Here is a 21,179-nt window from a genome sequence, read left to right on the forward strand (position 1 = left end):
GTTTTAGACTGGTTTTAAACTGGTTCTGACTAGTTTTAGACTGGTTTTAAACTGGCTCTGACTAGTTTTAGACTGGTTTTGGTTTGTCTTCTGGACAGAAGATATTCATTGAAGATTCAATCCCGGTTTTTATTTTAGGTTCCACACACTGATTAAATGAAGGCAGTTGATGAAGCAGATTCTCTCGTGGCAGACAGACGACACCAAGATGTTTCAGTTTCAGCTCAGTTTTTTATTAAAATCTCAACACAATAATTTAATGCAATTTGTACAAAGCTGATTCCTCGTATGGACTGAAACCTGGAGGCGTTGGTTGAAACCTTGCTTCCCACACAGACAAACTTTTAAAAAAAAAAATCCTGCGAGGAGACGATGGTTTGGCACCACGAAAGAAACGTGAAGAGGTAAATTTTAAAAAAACTAAACAACAAAGATTACAATGTGAAATATAAAAAGGCCTTTAGCGTTTCCCCGGTAACAGTTTAAAAGATCTCAAAGTGGAGTTTCACCCCCTGAAAACTCAGTCTTCAGACTTTAAAGTTCTGCTCTTTACAACACATTCACTCTATGGACTTCAACTCTAACAGACCCTCTGATTGGCTGAGAGTCACACAGAACAGCATCTTGTAGAGGGCGCTGTGTGCTGGGAGTGCCAGAGAGCAGCGCTCCCTGCAGGAGCTGCATTTCCAGGACCACAGCTGCAGCATCGCATTTCAAGGACATTGTTTATCACGACAGCACCACCTACTGAGTTAAATAACTGAGGGAACAGCACTTGTTGCAGGAAGGATCACATTTTTGATATGTTAGCATCTGGCATGTTAGCGTCTGGCATGTTAGCATCTGACATGTTACCGACGACGCGTTAGCATCCGACACGTTAACATCTGACACATTAGTGTCCAGTATGATAACGACGACACGTTAGCCTAAGACATGTTAGTTTCCAGCACGCTGGCATCTGACATGTTAGCAATGACACATTAGCGTCCAGCACTTTAGCATCTGACATGTTAGCAATGGCACGTTAGCATCCGACACGTTAACATCTGACAAATTAGTGTCTGATAAAACAATGACACGTTAGTGTAAGATATGTTAGTCTCTGGCACGTTAGCAATGACATGTTAGCATCCAGCACATTTGCGTATGGCACAGTAACATCTAGCATGTTAGCATCGAACACGTTAGCATCTCACATTATAGCGTACCACATGTTAGCGTCTGGCACGTGAGCATCCAACATGTTAGCATCCAACACAGTGTCTGGCACATTAACATCCAGCATATTATGATACATGTCCACAGGACCCATTTTTCTCGGATGTAAACACATCTGAAAATTATCAGCTTGGTGAGCGGATCACTAGCTGGTCACAAGACAGCATTTTGAGCTTCAGTTCGTTAGAAGCATCGGACTGACATGGTGTCTCGATCACAAACTTTCTCTTTTATTCCGAAAACAGTTCAGCAAAAAGTATTTCTGAAAGCATTAATAATCTGCTGAATCTGTCTTTGTTTTAGTTAAACGGCAATAGTGTCACGAAAGTTTCACATTGATTTGGACCTCCAAACGCACCGCAACAGAACCAGCATTCAACGCGGTGCGTTTCATGTAGACAATGAATGGGATGCGAGAAATTGACGGATCCTGTTGACACGTACCATAAAGAAGAAGCACCTGCTGCAGGAAGGGCCACATTTCTGGCCAGAAAAGAGAGCAGCAAGACGTGACCCCTCCCCAAGCTAACGATGACTTTTCAACTATCCAACGACCTTGTTATTCTAAATTACACAATCTGCTGAACAAGTTCAACTGCAGGACATAACGTAGTACAGCAGGTCCTCAGTTTACGACGTCCTCGACCTACGGCGTTTCATGGCTACGTTACCATCTCCCATAAATTTGTGAAGAAAGTCTTGTTCCATCATTCCGACATACGGCGTTTGCAACGTTAAAACAAATTCTGCGCAGGAACTAGCTGGCAAGTGGAGCAAACAAATACTTTGTCACGCAGCGCTATACGAGGAAGACGGCTTTGTTTACATTCACCGGTTGTAGGCCACATTCGTTACAGCGTGCGAGTTCCGACTTACGGCGAAACTGAGTTACGTAGCGGCGTAGGAAATAGAATTTTGACGTAAGCCGAGGACCCCTGTATTCTGGTTGTAATTTTGGAGGATTTTAGCGAAGTTTAGTCAAATTCAGTAGGCTGAGCTGATGCAAAAAGACAAAGGTCCTGAAACTGCAGACACATGCTGTTACCTGCAGGAGCAGCGCCCCCTGCTGTTTGTATAGTTGAATGGACAGCACCAGCACACACAGACGGACACAAACAAACAATCACGGAGTGTGTTCTTGCATAGAATCAGGCATCAAATTAAGGCAGCATGGTGACGACTGATTGCAACCTCTATGAGAGGCTCTTATTTTGAAATGCTTGGCAGGACCACATCATCTGCTGTGTGGTGGCGCTACTGCTTGTTCTGAATAAAAATAGGTTGATTCTTACTGTGAAATATCAACAACAACAACAGGTCCGGTGGCTGCGGAGACAGAAATGGGTCAGACATGTTGAAATGATTTAAAACAAGGCGATGCGTTCAGGGTCATCACATCTGTTTCTGTCTGTGATGATGAGGTTGGTTGATGTTCTCTCACACACACTCTCTCACACTCACACACAGATTAGGGGGTTGTTAGGGGTCCACGAAAGATACCATGATGTATCTGGTCCCCCTGGTGGTGGGTAGCCCTTCGTGATAGTGTGTCAGCCGGCCGGGGTGCATGAAGGACCAGCCCTTTCTGGGAGACTCCACCTTGCAGTCGTACCTCAGGAACCTACAGCCTCCGCCCTGACACAGCGACAGAAATCAGTTTAGTTTAAATTCTTCTTGAACCATCAGCTGTTGAATGCTTTCATCAGATCAGGAGACCGAGTACCTCGTAGTCGACGCCTTTATCGTTCAAGGCGATGTTGATGGTGAAGGTGGAGGAGTCATGATGCGGCCGCAGAGACGGCTGCTCATCAGGACGGTAACGCACCACAAAGTTCATGATGGCCTGAGCCTGACGGACACAAGGACAAAGAAAAAAAACTTTAAATTCAACTTAACACAATCAGTCAATGTTCTTAATTTCCTACAAACGCTGAGAACTCCACTGTATCATGAGGCTTGGATCTGGACCGTACCATGGGATCTGGACCGTACCATGGGGTATGGGTCTAGACAGTACCTTGGAGTTCGGGTCTGGACCATACCTTTGGGGTTCGAGTCTGGACCGTACCATGGGGTATGGGTCTAGACAGTACCTTGGAGTTGGGGTCTGGACCATACCTTTGGGGTTCGAGTCTGGACCGTACCATGGGGTATGGGTGTAGACAGTACCTTGGAGTTGGGGTCTGGACCATACCTTTGGGGTTCGAGTCTGGACCGTACCATGGGGTATGGGTCTAGACAGTACCTTGGAGTTCGGGTCTGGACCATATATTTGGGGTTCGAGTCTGGACCGTACCATGAGGTATGGGTCTAGACCAGGAGTCGGCAACCTTTAACACTCAAAGAGCCATTTCGACCCGTTTCCCACAGAAAAGAAAACACCGGGAGCCGCAAAATCCTTTTGGCATTTAAAATGAAGACACGACTGCATATATCGCTTTTTTACCTCTATGCCCTTGTTAATCAGTCGTGATTAATTAATTACAAAGCCTCTAATTAGATAGATTCATTTTTTTAATTGTGTCCTTTCACTAATATTTATCTTACTTGGTTAATGTCATTTTTGCTCCTGGACCTCATATGTTACGTAATGTTAGCTGGAAATCAATATTTTGCGAATTTCAATTTAACTTGTATAATGTATTTATCTTAAGCTAATAACTTTTCTCCGGTAAGTCGCTGCCCTATTTTCCAAGACGACACTCCTCTGACTCTCTGACCTGCTACCTGGACATCGAGCCGTGTTCTTGCGAGTAGCGTGTATTACCCAATCAAAGAGTAGATACTGAGCAAGACAATTATCCGTAGTTTACCTTCGTACTCACGAGTATTTTTGACTCAAAGACAAGATACAGGCTTGTCATTCTTGAGTACAAAACAACGTGAAACTACAGGCGTTGCTTCTCCAGGAGTAAAACAAAAAAAGGCATGAAACGTGTGGGAATCGGAAGCTCCGTGTTGTCTCTCTGCATCAACTTTGTGCTCTCATGTCCCAGGGGGAAACCCCAGGAGCAAATCCGGTGGAGTGACACGTCAAAATAAGAGCGGTAATTTCACAATAAAACTCTCTATATTAAAATGCATTGAAACACGCCTGAAAGGCAGAACAATTTATTTTCCGAAGTTACAGGGAGCCACAACAGAGGGCTGAAAGAGCCACATGTGACTCCGGAGCCGCAGGTTGCCGACCCCTGGTCTAGACAGTACTTTGGGGGTTCGGGTCTGGACCGTACCTTGGGGTAATATCCTGGATAGAGTTTTTCGGTGACTGGAGCGATGTACTCTTTGAGGAATTTGAGCCACTCCTTCTCAAAGCCGATCTGGTTCATATGGATGTCCACAGTCGGGACGTTTTCATAACCGCCGGCCAGTCGCTCGTCCTGAACAACACAAAAAGGACACACAACTTTCAGAGCCTAGAACTCACTCTCCACTAATACAGACCGTCACAATGAGCGGTTACCTTGTGCGATCCTCCGGACCACTCGCCATAGTCCTCCATGGTCTCCACCAGATGGTCGCACATCTTCTCTGAGAAAGCTGGAAACCAGTAAACATCTGGACAGGGCTGAAAGACAGAATATTATGAAACCACAAAGATGTGTATGTCCTGATCTGAACAGTGAGGTCACAGAAACTTATCCTAATAATGTGAAACTTTTTGTCTCGTTTCATTACCTGCTCCACGAAGCTCTCCTCGTCCTCGAAGATCTTGGAGTAGTTCTCGTGGATGTACTTCTCCTTCCAGTCCTGCAAACACAGACAGGTTCACCTCCAACCTCCCCTTCTGTTTACCGTGTGCTTGTGTTGGTGTGTTCATCGTGTTGGTCTGACCATGGGGTTGTCAAAGATCTGCCACATGTCCGGGTGCAGCCTGGACGTGTTGAAGTTGGCCGACGCCACCAAACGGCCAAACTCGTCCCGATTGGACACAAACATGAAGACGCCCTGTGGACATAGAGGTCCGTCGTTAAAGGAAACCACAACCTCCCTGAATACAAGATAAGAGACAGTTTATGATAAACTGCCAGAAACCTGTCGGCAGGTTTGAAAGTTATGCTACCTTTCCGACAAACTGAGAGCTCTGATAAGTTTGTCTTAGTGGAATACGTATGAAGGTGCCGGCGGTTCAGGTGTTGGTTTACCTGGTCTCGGATGCTCCGGCAGAACACCATGTCTGGGTCCATTCCATCATCCACGTACAGGCTCACCTGGGACAGTTTGGATCGCAGCATGCTGCCTTTGATCAGGTAAGCTTGAGTGATGTAGGGCACGTTCCACAGACCGCTGCACAAAGAGATTATGGTAGAGACATGCACAGAATCCCCGGGTACCGTTTAAGTGTCTCCAAACTTGAACATCAATGCTTTAATATGTTAAAAACAGCAGGGTATTGGTGCATCAAATTGTCAAAACCTGGAAAACTAGGGTATCTTTGTAGCTCAACTGTTTGAGCGGACAACCCAAAAACAAGGACTATAGTCCCAACGCAGCGGTCATGGGATAGAGCCCGACCTACGGCCATTTGTGCAGGTCATTCCCCTACTCTTCTAGCTACGTTTCTCATCTCTCTCCACTTTCAAACTATAAAAAGGCTAAAAAGCCACCCAAAAAAGTAAAAAACAAACAAACAAAAGACTCAGAAATTAATGCACAGAAGCATCAAAAACCTGGATAATACCAAACAGAAGTACCAATTACCTAGCCTAGCTTAGCGAGACTGTATTCCCGTTATAAGGGATATACGGGAATACGGTCTAGCCCTCCTCCATTGACACATTTTGACAGGTTTTCAAGCTCCGAGCAGCTCAGACCGAACCAATCAGAGCACCAGAGGAGGGAGTTAACGATGCCTCATCTTCAGGGCCGAGTTGGCGACCGCAACAGAGCGAGGTTTCTCTCGTGCGCTTTCCTCTGTTTTGCACGGGCTGAATTTGTCCTTAAAACCTCAACAAGAAGCAGCTCTTAAAGCTTTTCTTTTTAAAAAGGATGTATTTTTAATTCCGGCAGGCTGTACGATAGAATGCATAATGCTGCCCTCCACTGTTGAAAGGGAGAGCTTAGATTTTCCTCAGGACCCCTGTACGGCGAAGGAAGCTGTTAAAACTACAAAACATCATGGCGGAAAGGCCATTGTTAGGTCGCTTAGTGATTGCGTCACACATGTGTTACGCTGATTGGCTCTCTCCAATTCAAGCTGTGATCGGTAGTCCCGCCTCTGGGCTAGATTTGGTTCAATGGAGCAGTTCCAGACTGACTTTATGTGTATTTGTAATACACAATATAAAGGCTGTCTGGTCCCCAGGCAACCAATTACCGGGATAACAATGCATAAAAAAGCTGGTTATTAGTGTAATAAATCATCAGTTTATTACATAAATGCACAGAAGCCTCAAAAACATGCAGAATTCCAATGGAGGGAACCAATGATGTACAGTCAGTTTGGACAAATTTAAAGTCATTGTAGACACGTTTTAGTCACTTTTGGCAAGTTTTAGTCACTTTGGATAAAGTTCGGTTTAAAATTTAATCAGTTCCTTCAACAGCAGCAAATAATCCATTAACAACTGAAGGGTCTGGAAGCAGAGTGGTCTGACCCACACTGTGTAGCTTCTGAGAAAAAATGGCTTCAAAGTTTTTGTTTTCCAGAATGGTCTGACATTGGAAGCGCTGCTGTAACACTCCGTTTAGGTTTGGTGGGATTGTTTGTGGGTTGGACCACTCAACTAGCCATGGTTGTGTGTTTTTGCGTTTGCACTCACATCCTCTTGCCCTGCACGATCTCAATGTAGTCCTCAGATCTGGAGTAAAACCCTTCAGGACTCAGAGCTCCCCAGAAGTTGCTCCACAGCTTCCCATGTTTGGACAGCATTGGTGCAATCACTGACCTGAGAGAGAAGGTTTACAATCAGTACCAGACACAGCCGACCAACAGAAAACACACCGACAGCGAGGGGACCTACCTGTTCTCCTCGATCAGGATCCTCAGAGTGTCGGGGTTCGTTAAAGCCACATCAGAGTCGATGCTGAAGTAGTAGTCGCATTCTGGATCCTTCTTACAGGCCTCGCTGGAAACACACCAACATGTCAGGGTGGTTTGGAACGCTCATTTTCCTTTCTGACTCAGTCAGCAGGAGTCCAGACAACAAACAGGTCAGAGAATCACCGTAACTGTCTGCAAACAGTCATCAACTAAGTTTTAGTCACTTTGGACAAAGGTTGAGTCAATTTAGAAAAGTTTAAACTCACTCAGGGCAAGTTTTAGTGACTTTGGACAGGTTTAAAGTCACTTTGGACACTTTGGGGGTGGGGGTGGGGGTGTGTGTGTGTGAACGGACAGGCGGTGGAGGTTTGGAGAAATAAACGTGTCATCCGGAGGTCGACTGCCCCCTGCTACGTGTGCGTGTGAGGAGAGGGGAGGAGGAGCAATTCTCTCCCTGGCTGCTCAGCCTGTTTACAAAGAAGCTGATGCAGAGGAAGAACAAGGTGCATGATGCTTAATGCAGCGTTCAACCGACTAGTAAAATACTAAACGTTTAATAAATGAGTAGGCGGTTAAACGATTAAACGACTAGTGCGCACATCCCTAGTTTGGACAGGTTTAAAGTCAGTTTGGACAAGTTTAAAGTCAGTTTGGACAGGTTTAAAGTCAGTTTGGACAGGTTTAAAGTCAGTTTGGACAAGTTTAAAGTCAGTTTGGACAAGTTTAAAGTCAGTTTGGACAGGTTTAAAGTCAGTTTGGACAAGTTTAAAGTCAGTTTGGACAAGTTTAAAGTCAGTTTGGACAAGTTTAAAGTCAGTTTGGACAGGTTTAAAGTCAGTTTGGACAGGTTTAAAGTCAGTTTGGACAGGTTTAAAGTCAGTTTGGACAGGTTTAAAGTCAGTTTGGACAGGTTTAAAGTCAGTTTGGACAAGTTTTACTCACTTTGGACACATTTAAAATTACTTTGGACATGTCCAAAGTCACTTTGGACATGCTTTGAGTAATTCTGTTTCTAAATCCATGAAACACTCAGGACTTAGTTTTGTAATGTTCTAAAGCCTGTCCACTCACACAGCCATGGTTCTGGCCTTGTCCTCCTTCAGGTCCTCCTCCGGTCCGACCAGCAGGGCGTTGGGAAACAGGGCCCGGTATCGCTCCCAGAACTTCTGGATGTGTCGCTCGTGGTACACCACCTGCAGCAGAAGTTAGATCGGGTCAGGACAGAACCGGAGAGCAGAGGACGTCAGCGTGTCCGGTACCGTACGTTGTTGTGGACGAAGAGGCGGATCCTGTCGGTGGGGTAGTTCAGCGTGGTCAGCCGGTCCAGGAACTCCTCCATGAAGGGCGTGGCGTGTTCGATGAAGACGGCCACGTACACCAGCGGCAGCTCCTCGTCCTGGACACACAAACACAGGTCAGACACCCAGCTAAACTACAGTGGCCGGTTCTGGGTCCAGGTGAGAGGCCGTACAGGTACGTCGGTGAAGAACAGCAGGTCGTCATCGCAGATCCCACAGCCGTTCTCGTAGGTCCAGGCCGTGGGGACGTAGTTTCCCAGGTAGTTCAGCTGCAGCTGCAGAGACATGAGTCGGTGCGAGTCAGTTACTACTCAGGTTTACACTCAGACCTCATCACGTCTTTAAACCAACTACAACAGAACCCGCTCTGGAATAACCACAGGCCGCTATGACTTTCACTAGGAGGGTTAAAGGCATTTCACACAAAGTTCTAGTCACTTTGGACAAGTTCTAGTCAATTTGGACAAAGTTTCAGTCACTTTGGACAAAGTTCAAGGCAATTTGGAAAATCTTAAATCATTTTGGACAAGTCTGAAGTCACGCTGGACAAATTTAGGTCATTTTGGACGAAGTTTAAGTCAATTTGGACAAAGTTTGAGTGACTTTGGACACATTTAAAGCCATTTTGGACACATTTAAAGTCACTTCGGACACATTTAAAGTCACTTTGGACAAGTTTAAGTCTTTGAACTTTGAACTGATAATGTGCCGTTTCCATGGAGGTATTGAAGTTAAAATGACCCACAGTGAGGAAAAACATGACCGGAGTAAAAAAGCAGAAAGAAACTTCTGCTGGAGTCCAGAGGGATGAAACCTGCAGATCATCAGGAGGTTCTGGGTGTCACATGGTGCTGGCAGGACGCTGTGATTGGCCGGTTACCTTGGTGGGTCCGTTGCCGTGGATGATGACGGGCAGCGTGTCGTAGGCCACGTTCCTGGCTCGGACCTTCGCCCGCTCAAACTTCAGGACCACCTCATCTGTGGGATGCATTCAGGTTATTCAGGTGTGAAATAACCTTTAATAACGAACTCATTAGAACAAATTCCTCTGATTTCTGGAAATAGACCGACTAATGCTCTACTGAGGAATACAACAACCCACTTAGCTGCTACTTTTACAAGTTCAGACTCAACATAATGTAGAAACATCGACAACCAATTCTGTCTGAGCTCGGTTTGTGTCACTGTGCGGTCGTTTTGTGTCACTGTGCGGTCGTTTTGTGTGTCTCTGGGGTCGTTTTGTGTCTCTTTGCGTTTGTTTTGTGTCTCTTTGTTGGTTTTGTTTCCCTCTGTGGTTGTCTGGTGTCCATGAAATGTCATTAACTATATAAGACTTCAGATGAAAACTTCCCACAGCCACCTCTTTAGTTGTCTCTGACAATCCATCTAAAAAAAAGTTTGATTATTGATCATATCTGATGAAGACGAGCAGCAGATGGAACCTGAAACATTCAACTTTATGGACTAATTAACAGAGCTACAGACTCACCAACAGCTCCATTCAGGTTCTGGAAGATTCTGGAGCGATGATCCAGAGTCATGTTGAACTTGGTCTGAGGAGACAGATCAGATCATCTTCTAACATCAGTCTGAAGGTTCAGACCCACTGTGGAGGTCTGCATGGACTGTGTGCTGTGGTTTACCCTCTGCGTCTTGTCCAGGTAGATCCTGGTGTAGAACAGCTGGTCGTCGTCATTGTCTTTGTACTTCCATTGCTGGACGATGGCGCTGAGGTCTGCAGCGAACCCGATGAACCCTGAAGACACAGATTCACCTCAGCTGTTGGGTTCACCTCCAATAAAAACACGTCCAATAAACCCACGTGTCTGAGGTCTCTTACCTCCGGAGTTCAGGTAGCGTTTCCCAGAATGCACCTCGGGGTATTTGGAGGCCAGGCGCTGGTCGGGCCAGCAGAAACCTTCAGCTGAGAAAACCACCCGGTGACCAAGTCGGGAGAACTTGGAGAGCAGCTCCTCGGGTCCGGACGCAAAGATCACATCGTAACTGTTGGAAACCAGAAGTGTGAAAGTTTCAGATGTGAGCAAGACCCAACAGAACCACAAGTGGAAGAACCAACAAGTCAGAGGGAGGAACTCCTTTAGTGGACAGGTTTCAGTCTCTTCAGACCAAGACACTCAGCGTGGACAAGCGTAGAGCCATTACAGACAAGCGTAGAGCACTTACAGACAAGCGTAGAGCCATTACAGACAAGCGTAGAGCCATTACAGACAAGCGTAGAGCCATTACAGACAAGCGTAGAGCACTTACAGACAAGCGTAGAGCCATTACAGACAAGCGTAGAGCACTTACAGACAAGCGTAGAGCCATTACAGACAAGCGTAGAGCCCTTACAGACAAGCGTAGAGCCATTACAGACAAGCGTAGAGCCATTACAGACAAGTGTAGAGCACTTACAGACAAGCGTAGAGCCATTACAGACAAGCGTAGAGCCCTTACAGACAAGCGTAGAGCCATTACAGACAAGTGTAGAGCCCTTACAGACAAGCGTAGAGCCATTACAGACAAGCGTAGAGCCATTACAGACAAGCGTAGAGCCATTACAGACAAGTGTAGAGCACTTACAGACAAGCGTAGAGCCATTACAGACAAGCGTAGAGCCCTTACAGACAAGCGTAGAGCCATTACAGACAAGTGTAGAGCACTTACAGACAAGCGTAGAGCCATTACAGACAAGCGTAGAGCCCTTACAGACAAGCGTAGAGCCCTTACAGACAAGCGTAGAGCCATTACAGACAAGCGTAGAGCACTTACAGACAAGCGTAGAGCCATTACAGACAAGCGTAGAGCCCTTACAGACAAGCGTAGAGCCCTTACAGACAAGCGTAGAGCCATTACAGACAAGTGTAGAGTCGTTACAGACAAGCGTAGAGCCCTTACAGACAAGCGTAGAGCCATTACAGACAAGTGTAGAGTCCTTACAGACAAGTGTAGAGCCCTTACAGACAAGCGTAGAGCCCTTACAGACAAGCGTAGAGCCCTTACAGACAAGTGTAGAGTCCTTACAGACAAGTGTAGAGTCGTTACAGACAAGCTTCAGCTGTTATGGACAAATTAGTCTTGCAGAACAAGCCTTCAGTCATTTTGAACCAGTTTCGAATAATTTTGTACATGCTGGAGTCACTTTTGACAAATTAGTCTTGTGGACAAGTTTTGAGTCATTTTGGACACATTTTGCGCCCTTACAGAGAAATACGAATTCCTGTAGAGACGTTTGAATAATTTTTGTACGAATTTAGTTTTTCTGGACACGTTTAAGTCGTTTTGGACAAATGAGTCATTTTCGACGTGTTTCAAGTAATTTTAGACACGTTTTAAGTCACTTTAGACATGCTTCAAGTCATTTTGAATAGATTCTGAATAACTTTGGACAAGTTTTGAGTCATTCTGAACCGGGTTTGAATCGCTTTGGACATGTTTCAAGTCATTTTGGACACATTTTGAGTTACTTTGGACAAGTTTGAGTCCTTTTAGACAAGTTTAAGTCATATTTCACAAATTAGTCTTTGGAAACATTTAATTTGTTGAAGAGATTCTGACTCCCTTTGGACATGTTTCAAGTCATTTTAGACATTTTTTTGAGTCATTCTGGACAAGTTTCAAAACATTCTGGACAAATTTCAAGTCATTTTGTACAAGTTTGAGGCCTTTTAGACATGTTTAAGTTATATTTGACGAATTCATCTTTGTAAACAAGTTTCTATCATTTTGAAGAGATTCTGAGTCACTTTGGACAAGTTTTGAGTCACTTTGGACAAGTTTCAGGTCATTTTGAAGAGACTTGAGTAATTTTGAGCCGATATTGATTCATTTGGGACGTGTTTCAATTTCTTTTGGACACTTTTTGAGTCACTTTGGACAAGTTTGAATCCTTTTAGACAAATTTCAGTCATTTTTGATAAATTAGTCTTTGTAATCAAGTTTTAAGTAATTTTGGACACTTTTTGAGTCACTTTGGTCACGTTTCACTTCATTTTGTGAGTATGGAAACCATTTTTAAAAATGCACATGAACAAAATAGTAATAATTACTTGAACTGGCCAGTATTTATGTTCCAGACTAGCGATAGCAGGACGAGTCTTCAGCTGACTACACATCGTCTACCACATCTAAGACCATTAATGCTGGTCTCAGAGCTGCTGGGCTCACAGTCGGACCAGAACAACCTGATCTGGTTGTGATAAGGAGCTGCAGGTCGGTGGATAGAAGAAACCTCAGCAGGGTAATGACAGAGTGCAGCAGCGACCATGGTGGAAGTAAAGGTGTCATTAGGAGCTAAAAGAAGAAACTCCTTGCTGTTCATCCAAACCACACCTCAGCAGACTGGGCATCAGAAACAGGAAGTTCAGTTTAACGACAACAAACCAAGAAAAACAGGCAAACAGAACAGCTCTGATGACAAATTTAGAGTCACTTTGAATAACTCAACTATTTCTGACCAGTTTTAGTAATATTTAACACATCTAGATGCCTGTGGACAAGTCTGAGTTAACTTTGATCAAATATAATCTTAGTGGACAAGGTCTTTTAAAGAAAGACTTAAACAGTTGATAAAAGGGTTAATGCAGCTTTAGTGGCAGCTGAGTCTCAGAAACAGTCGAGTTCAGATTAGTTATCTGGTGCGTATTATTTAACGGACAGATTCCAGTTCGTTCACGTTCATGATGATTCTTCCACCAGAGCTAGTTATGGAGTTCCTCAGGGTTCTGTGTTAGAGCCAGGGCAGATCCCGAATATCCGAATATTCGGTCGTGACGGTGGTATCCGAATATTTATTTTGAGATCTGAATATTTGAATCCCTCCCCTCCTCTGTCGGACGATGTCACACAACCGGTATTCGTCTCGTCAATCTGCACGACATGTCCCCTCATCAGACCTTACGATGTGAACCAATCCTAACAGTCACCTCGCCTGGCTGCGCACCCCCACAAGTCATTTTGGACACATCATGAGTCACTTTAGCCAAGTTGCAAGTCATTGGACTAAACTAGTTTTGAGTAATTCTTGACAAATTAGTCTTTGAGAACAAGTTTCAAGTCACCCTGAACAGATTTTGAGTCACTTTGGACAACTTTTGAGTAGTTTTGGATAAGTCTTGAGTAATTTTGGGCAAATTAGTTTTGAGTCCTTATAGACAAATTTGAGTTATTTCTGACAAATTAATCTTGTGAACAAGTTTTAAGTAGTTTCAAACAAGTTTCAAGTCATTTTGAACAGATTTTGAGTAACTCTGGACACATTTGTGTCCTTACAGACAAATATGAATTCCTGTGGACAGGTTTGAATAATTTTTGTACGAATTTAGTTTTTGTGGACAGGTTCACGTCATTTTGGACAAATGAGTCATTTTAGACAAATGAGTCATTTTAGACATGTTTCAAGTAATTCTAGACACGTTTTGAGTCACTTCAGACATGTTGCAAGTCATTTTGAAGAGATTCTGAGTAACTTTGGACAAGTTTGAAGTCCCCTTTTACAAGTTTTGAGGATTTTGAACTAGTTTCAAATCATTTTGGACATGTTTTGAGTCTTTTTTCCCCCAGTGGTCAAACTGTATTTATGCTGCTAGATAGATGGCAAAAAGAGAGATGGAACTTTTACTTGCTGTGACGTTTTAGTCCCAGGCGAAGTTCCAAATTGAACTCTATATGCTTGGACTTAAAGAAAACAAAAGTAACATTCTTTGAGTCCATTTAGAGACGTCCGTGTCCTTTTAGACAAGTTTGAGTCCTTTTAGAGAAGTCCGAGTCCTTTTAGACAAGTCCGAGTCCTTTTAGACAAGTTTTGAGTCACTTTGGACAGGACTATTTGGATAGTTTCAAACCATTTAGTTATTCCAACATGTTTCCATGATTTTGACAAATGCTGACATTTTGAACACTAGTCATTTTAGACAAATATGAATTCCTGTGGACATGTTTCAGCCACTTTTGTATGAATTTAGTTTTGGTGGACACGTTTGAGTCGTTCAGTGGGTATTTTTGTCCCTGGGTTTAGTCTCTCAGGCTCCAGCAACTGTCTTGTTTTAGATTTTAAGTTGCGGCAGGTGAGCAGATCTCAGGTGTTGTTAGCAGAGATGCTAACAGCAGCACAATAAGTGGATTCATGTCTTCCACAGGTGAAACCAAACCTCCGTCCTCCGGTGTGAAGTAGAACAGGAGAGTCAGGTTTCTCACCCAACAAAGGATTTTAAAGGACAGCAGATAAAGAGAAGCAGAAACCAGAGACAGGTGGGACAGAAGGGAAAGCGTTACCTGTCGGCTAACAATGACTCAACAAACCTGTCCTCCAGCACGACAACAGGACAGGAAACTGTCCAAACCACTGGAAATGTGCTGACAATCACTCAATCTCTGACCAAAACAGGAAACTCTGTCAATGGGGAAAATCTTGACCAGATGAACTGTCAGAACCTTTATCCAGTGTAATAAATACCTGTCTGCCAGGACAACATCTGGTTCAAAACATCAGAAAATGTGTCTAAAATTACTGGAAGCTGTCCAACATGACAGAAAACCGGTCAGAGTCAACTCTACTACTGTCAGAATGACAGAAGACTCATTTAAACACACAAAAACTTCTAAAAATAGCAGAAAATCCTGTCCAATATTACAGAAACTTGTTCCAAGACTTCGAACAATGTGACAGACACAGGTGAGGACAGGTAAGGTGAGTTGAGGTCAGGACAGGTGTGGTCAGTGAGGACAGGTGTGGTCAGTGAGGACAGGTGAGATGAGGTCATCTAAGTTGAGGTGAGGTGATCTCAGGTGAGGTTACCTGTCCACGAACATGACGACCAGGTCCTTGTTGTCTGAGTGTTTGAGCAGCTCCTTCTTCAGCCATCGGACCTTCTGACCTCCACCCACCGTCCGAGCAACGTCTCCTCCCTTCCAGTCCTCCCCCAGACCCAACACCTGGAGGAAACACCCTCATCTTCATCACCATCATCATCACCACCATCTTCATCATCATCTCCCTCCTCTTCCTCACCTTCACCGTATAGTTAAATTCTCTCGCCGTCCTCATGAAGCGCTGGAATCCGTCCGTCTCCTCGGTTGCCGCGGTGATCACTAGCAGGTTTTCTACAAACACATGATTGGTCAGTGATGAAGTACAGCTCAGTAAAAGTACTGTGACTCTACAATAAACAGGTTTACAGTGTTCATTTAATTCATGGTTTTATATTTATGTGGCTGAAATCAGAAACACTTTAAAACACTTCCAACTCTTTCCAGATCATTCTGGACACACTACAACATTTCTGACACGTTTTTGTTGTGTTTGACAAAATGTTGAAAAGATACTGATCAGGTTGAAGTGATACTGATCAGATTTCAGGTCATTCTGGACCGGTTATCTGCTCAGGTTTCTCTTAAGTTTTATGCATTTTGGTAAAAAAATGGAGCTGTTTAAGGCAAAGTTTGAGAATTTTCTAACAGATTTATAAAATAATTTTGGACAACTTTTTAGTGGAGTTGGAAAAAAACGATGTCAATTTAGACAAACGGAGCAACACTGAACAAGTTTTAGGGCATTTCAGAATCATTATGGACACATGCAGTAGTAGGAAGGATAATTTGCCATGCTGGACACACTTTTTAGCATTCAGGACAATTTTTATATCACGTTGCTCAAAATCTGAGCAACTTTAAACAAATTGGAAACACTTTAAGTTCATTTTAGACAAACTGAAAACACTAAGTTCATTTCAGACACATTTAAACACTTGTGAGTCATTTTGTTCTCCAGTGAAGACTTCCCTTTGCCAGCGCTGAGGTTTGTGCTTCTGCAGCAGGAAACGAGTCTGAACGTGACGAGGAGCTCCAGGCTGAACTTTCTGAGCTTGTTTAAACTCTCAGCTCGTTAAACTTTGTGCTTCCCTGCAGGCTTTCGAGGAATCTGCCGTGGAATTCCTGAGAAGGTTCAGGGACTGAAGGCCGGTTGTTTAAAGTTCCCCAAATATCTGCAGAGGTCCTCATCCCCCAGCAAACACCGAGATGTGTTCAGGGGACGCAGGAATTCCAGCTTTCACACTCATTTATGTCACTTTGGACTCAATTGGAGCAAAATTTTTCAGTCACTTTACACAATTTTGAGCCCTTTTAGAAGAATTTCATCACATTTAGTCCTGAAACAATTCTTCGACTAATCCAGTTACTAAAATACCTCCAGGCTGGGTTTATCCATTGGATTGTCTCGTTTTTCTTGGTTTTTTTCGTCTCATTTTTGTCCTTTTGTGTCAATCTTTGTCTTTTTCTTGTCATTTTGTGCCTCATTTTTGTTGTTTTGTTTCACTTTTGTGTCATTTTGTTTCATTTTTGATGTTTTTGTCTTCTTTTGTCATTTCATGTCTCATTTTTGTCATTGTGCGTCTTTCTTGCCATTTTGTTTTGTCATTTTGTGTGTCATTATATTTCATTTTTGATGTTTTTTGTCTTCTTTTTTCATTTTATGTCTCATTTTTGTTGTTTCTGACTCGTTTTGTGTTTTGTTTCTATTTCTTGTTGTTTTGTGTCTCGTTTTTGTGGTTTTGTGTCTTTCTTGTTGTTTTGTGTCTCGTTTTTGTGGTTTTGTGTCTTTCTTGTTGTTTTGTGTCTCGTTTTTGTCATTTTGTGTCTTTTTCTTGTTTTTTCGTTTCTTTTCCTTGTCGTTTTGTGTCTTTTTCTTGTCGTTTTGTGTCTTGTTTTTGTGGTTTTGCGTCTGAATTTGTCAGGTTGAACTAATTTTAGTCATTCTGGATCGATACTATTCTACTTTACATAAAAACCTGTGAAATAATAATACTTCTATTCATGTAAGAATCTGTGCAGCAGCTCTGGCAGAATGTTGTTTGTATTTCTGCGTATCGGTTTATTTTGGATATTTTTAGTAAGTTTGAGTTATTCTGGATGAATTTATGGGCAAGTTTTAAGTCCTTTTTTAGACCATTTTTGAGCCTTTATAGTCTCATTTTTGGTTACGGTACATTTGAAGCTAATTTCTTTCTTTCTTTTTTTAATCATTTTGGACAAAATCTAAAGTAATCTTAAACCCGTTTTTACCACACTGGAGAAACTTCTGGAGAAGTCATTTCAGACTGTAACTCCAGCAGAGGAGGTCTAAAGCAGACTTTGGATTTAAAACCTTTTATTTGTGGCTGACAGCTGTGAAACTGAGGAACGAACAGGATTTGTTAGTTTACCGACAGCTGCAGAGTTCAGCTTTAGTTCATGGAGACGGAAACAAACTGAGCCGACAGAAAACCAACAACTCATCACCTGAGAACCTTCATTTACTCTCCCTGGTGGAAGAAAAGAAAAGCAGCTGGTTTAAAGTTAACAGAAGCTTCAGACTCTTTTCTAGATGAACTCATTAGTTGTTTGAGTCACAGGGGAACATTTCTGACTGTTCTGGGACAATTCTGAGTCATTTTCTACACACTGGGAGTCATAAAGCTCATATTTTAGTGTTTTAAATTCGGCTTTGTCTCGTTTTAGTAACTTGGAAGACAATTTTAAGACACATTTTGGAGTTTGAAAGTAAAAAAACTGTTCAAATTGATTTTTAATTTGACCCAAAATAATTCAAGCAGGTCCAAAAACTGTTCAATGTGACAAAATTGGCCTAAACATGAAATAAAATTGGTTTAGATGAACTTGAAACTCCACAAAACTGCCAATGACTGAACTAAATATTGATCTGTCTACTATTAGATGATCCTTTGTCTTCAGATTTCCAGATGTTAAACACACAGATGAGAACTTCTAATTATTAGATTAATATAATGCCATCTCAGACCAGTTTAACACCATTAGAGACTAATTAAACATCATTTTAGACCAGTTTAACACCATTATAAACTAATTAAACATCATTTTAGACCAGTTTAACACCATTATAAACTAATTAAACATCATTTCAGACCAGTTTAACACCATTATAAACTAATTAAACATCATTTTAGACCAGTTTAACACCATTAGAGACTAATTAAACGTCATTTTAGACCAGTTTAACACCATTATAAACTAATTAAACATCATTTTAGACCAGTTTAACACCATTATAGACTAATTAAACGTCATTTTAGACCAGTTTAACACCATTAGAGACTAATTAAACGTCATTTTAGACCAGTTTAACACCATTAGAGACTACCTTTAAAAGTAGAATGGGAGGCAGAGCCTTCAGTTATCAGCTCCTCTCCTGTGGAACCTGCTCCCAGTTTGGGTTCTGGAGGCAGACACCCTCTCTATTTTTAAGACCAGGCTTAAAGCGTTCCTTTTTGACAAATCTTATAGTTGGGGCTGACTGGGTGACCCACAGGGGTTCGGCTTGTGTCTTCATTGCACAGCTGACTCCCTCTTGGACGTCCCTTTGTTCTGCCTCTAGTCATGCTGCTATAGGCCTATAGGCTGCTGGGGGACTTTTCTTGACGCACTGAGCCCTTCTCTATCTACCTTTACATTTAATATGTATACCGTTATTGCAGTACATTCACTCTGTTTCCCCCTGTGCTATTTCTCCGAGTGTCCCTGGTCCCAGAGCTGGATGCTTCAGATCTGTGGTTGATGTTCCACCAGCTGGTCCAGTCTCCATCATGTCCACTGTGGGATGCTGCTGCTGACCTTCCTCCAGCCCTCTGCTTCCAACTCCCTTTTTCCACCAGTCAACTCTGCATCGCCTTCACTATACTGTTATGCTAACTTACATACTGTTTGAATTTTACTGCTAGCTATATATGGAGTATGTTTAATGTCAGAGCCGTACATCATCAGAGTAAACTATGAGTCAGTTTTCAATGTTAGCTTATACTTTGTCTGTGTCACATATCCTGTCATGCATGTATCCAAATGTGTGTTGTGTTTTCCTTGCTTTCCCACCCCTCCCTCTTCTCCCATCCCTCCCCCTTGCCCTCCTCTGTCCCTCTCAACCCCCCCGGCCAGCAGGCAGATGGGTCCCCCCCTATATAGAGCCGGGTTCTGCTCAAGGTTTCTTCCCTGTTAAAAGGGTGTTTTCCTGCCACTGTCGCCTTTGGGCTTGCTCTGGGGGTCAGGCATTTGGGTTCTGTAAAGCGTCTTGAGACGATTTGACTGTAATTGACGCTATATAAATAAAATTGAACTGAATTAATTAAACGTCATTTTAGACCAGTTTAACACCATTATAAACTAATTAAACATCATTTTATACCAGTTTAACACCATTATAGACTAATTAAACATCATTTTAGACCAGTTTAACACCATTAGAGACTAATTAAACGTCATTTTAGACCAGTTTAACACCATTATAGACTAATTAAACATCATTTTAGACAAGTTTAACACCATTATAAACTAATTAAACATCATTTTAGACCAGTTTAACACCATTATAGACTAATTAAACATCATTTTAGACCAGTTTAACACCATTAGAGACTAATTAAACGTCATTTTAGACCAGTTTAACACCATTATAGACTAATTAAACATCATTTTAGACCAGTTTAACACCATTAGAGACTAATTAAACGTCATTTTAGACCAGTTTAACACCATTATAGACTAATTAAACATCATTTTAGACAAGTTTAACACCATTATAAACTAATTAAACATCATTTTAGACCAGTTTAACACCATTATAGACTAATTAAACGTAATTTTAGTCCAATTTCACACCATTATAGACTAATTAAACGTAATTTTAGTCCAATTTCACACCATTATAGACTAATTAAACGTAATTTTAGTCCAGTTTCACACCATTATAGACTAATTAAACGTCATTTTAGACCAGTTTAACACCATTATAGACTAATTAAACGCCGTTGTAGATTAATTTAAAGCATTTTAGACTAATTACAACATTTTAAAGCAATTTTAGATTATATTAATGCCATTTCAGACTAACTTAACTCATTTTAGACTAATTTCACACCATTTTAGACTAATATTGTCACACTGGACAAGTTTGAGTTGTGCTGAACAGGTTTATGGACAAGTTTAAAATCTTTTACACCATTACTGAGCCTTTTTAGTCTCATTTTTTTTAATCGCATCGGAAACTCATTTCTTTTTAAAGATGTTTTAGTCATTTTCGGACAAAGTTAGCTTCACTCTCAGTCTTCAGCTGCTAATAATTAGCTCCAGGACTAATTTATAAAGTTGTAACTGAGGCTGATTACTTTTAGAATCACAGGAAAAGCTCCGTAAACTCTCATTCGGTTCATGTTTCTGGGTTTCTGTCGCCGGTGGAAGAAGCTGGAGTTAAATAAACTGGTTAGCAACAGTTAGCTCCGGGATGCTACAGCGGGTCACGGTGGTCCGCCTGGCCGGAAACAGGACCCTGCGGAGCGGCCTTACCTGGAGACAGCCTCCGCTTCTCGGCCGACGTGGAGCTCTGAAAGAAGGCGAGAGCCGCAAGGCAGAGGACCCGCCAGGAGGACATTCTGCTGTCGCTGAAATCCGTTAAATGCTCCGTTCAAACCAACACTGTACCGTGGCTCCCCTTCGCCTCCAGTATCGCGATACGTCCCGAGTTTTCCCGATGGGATAAATTCATGTCAACACAGACCACAGAAACGCCCCCCGCCCTCTGGGGGCGTGTTCAGCCAATCACAGGCGTGACTGCTTCGAGTGACGGGATTGCAGAGCAATCAGCGCCCCGAAGCTTCTCCGATACAGCCAATCAG

At 42.6% G+C, this 21,179-nt stretch overlaps 1 protein-coding gene across 1 annotated transcript; it reads right to left on the reverse strand.

Annotated features, from left to right (window-relative positions):
* Positions 1 to 211: 211 nt before the first annotated feature.
* LOC127532677 (multifunctional procollagen lysine hydroxylase and glycosyltransferase LH3-like) lies at positions 212 to 21,073 on the reverse strand. The gene is made up of 19 exons (XM_051944686.1): positions 20,851 to 21,073; positions 15,512 to 15,603; positions 15,299 to 15,435; positions 10,343 to 10,506; positions 10,146 to 10,258; positions 9,992 to 10,055; positions 9,383 to 9,480; positions 8,676 to 8,777; positions 8,469 to 8,600; positions 8,276 to 8,397; positions 7,185 to 7,289; positions 6,984 to 7,109; positions 5,367 to 5,508; positions 5,056 to 5,169; positions 4,900 to 4,971; positions 4,685 to 4,789; positions 4,455 to 4,601; positions 2,945 to 3,070; positions 212 to 2,856 (listed from the first exon to the last, which is right to left on the reverse strand). The coding sequence occupies exons 1-19, from the start codon at positions 20,933 to 20,935 to the stop codon at positions 2,701 to 2,703; spliced, it is 2,202 nt and encodes a 733-aa protein (XP_051800646.1). The 5' UTR covers positions 20,936 to 21,073; the 3' UTR covers positions 212 to 2,700.
* Between the last annotated feature and the right edge of the window lie 106 nt (positions 21,074 to 21,179).

The sequence above is a fragment of the Acanthochromis polyacanthus genome, chromosome 24 (genome assembly GCF_021347895.1).
Source record: "Acanthochromis polyacanthus isolate Apoly-LR-REF ecotype Palm Island chromosome 24, KAUST_Apoly_ChrSc, whole genome shotgun sequence".
NCBI lineage: Eukaryota > Metazoa > Chordata > Actinopteri > Pomacentridae > Acanthochromis > Acanthochromis polyacanthus.

Bases quoted from the DNA above. Each gene is read 5' to 3' on its own strand.
- LOC127532677 (XM_051944686.1), bottom strand. From the start codon at position 20,935: ATGTCCTCCTGGCGGGTCCTCTGCCTTGCGGCTCTCGCCTTCTTTCAG. The intron at 8,601-8,675 runs GTACGGCCTCTC...TTGTGTGTCCAG, and splicing joins TGTTCTTCACCGACGTACCT to GACGAGGAGCTGCCGCTGGT. The intron at 8,398-8,468 runs GTACGGTACCGG...CTTCTGCTGCAG, and splicing joins GCCTCTTCGTCCACAACAAC to GTGGTGTACCACGAGCGACA.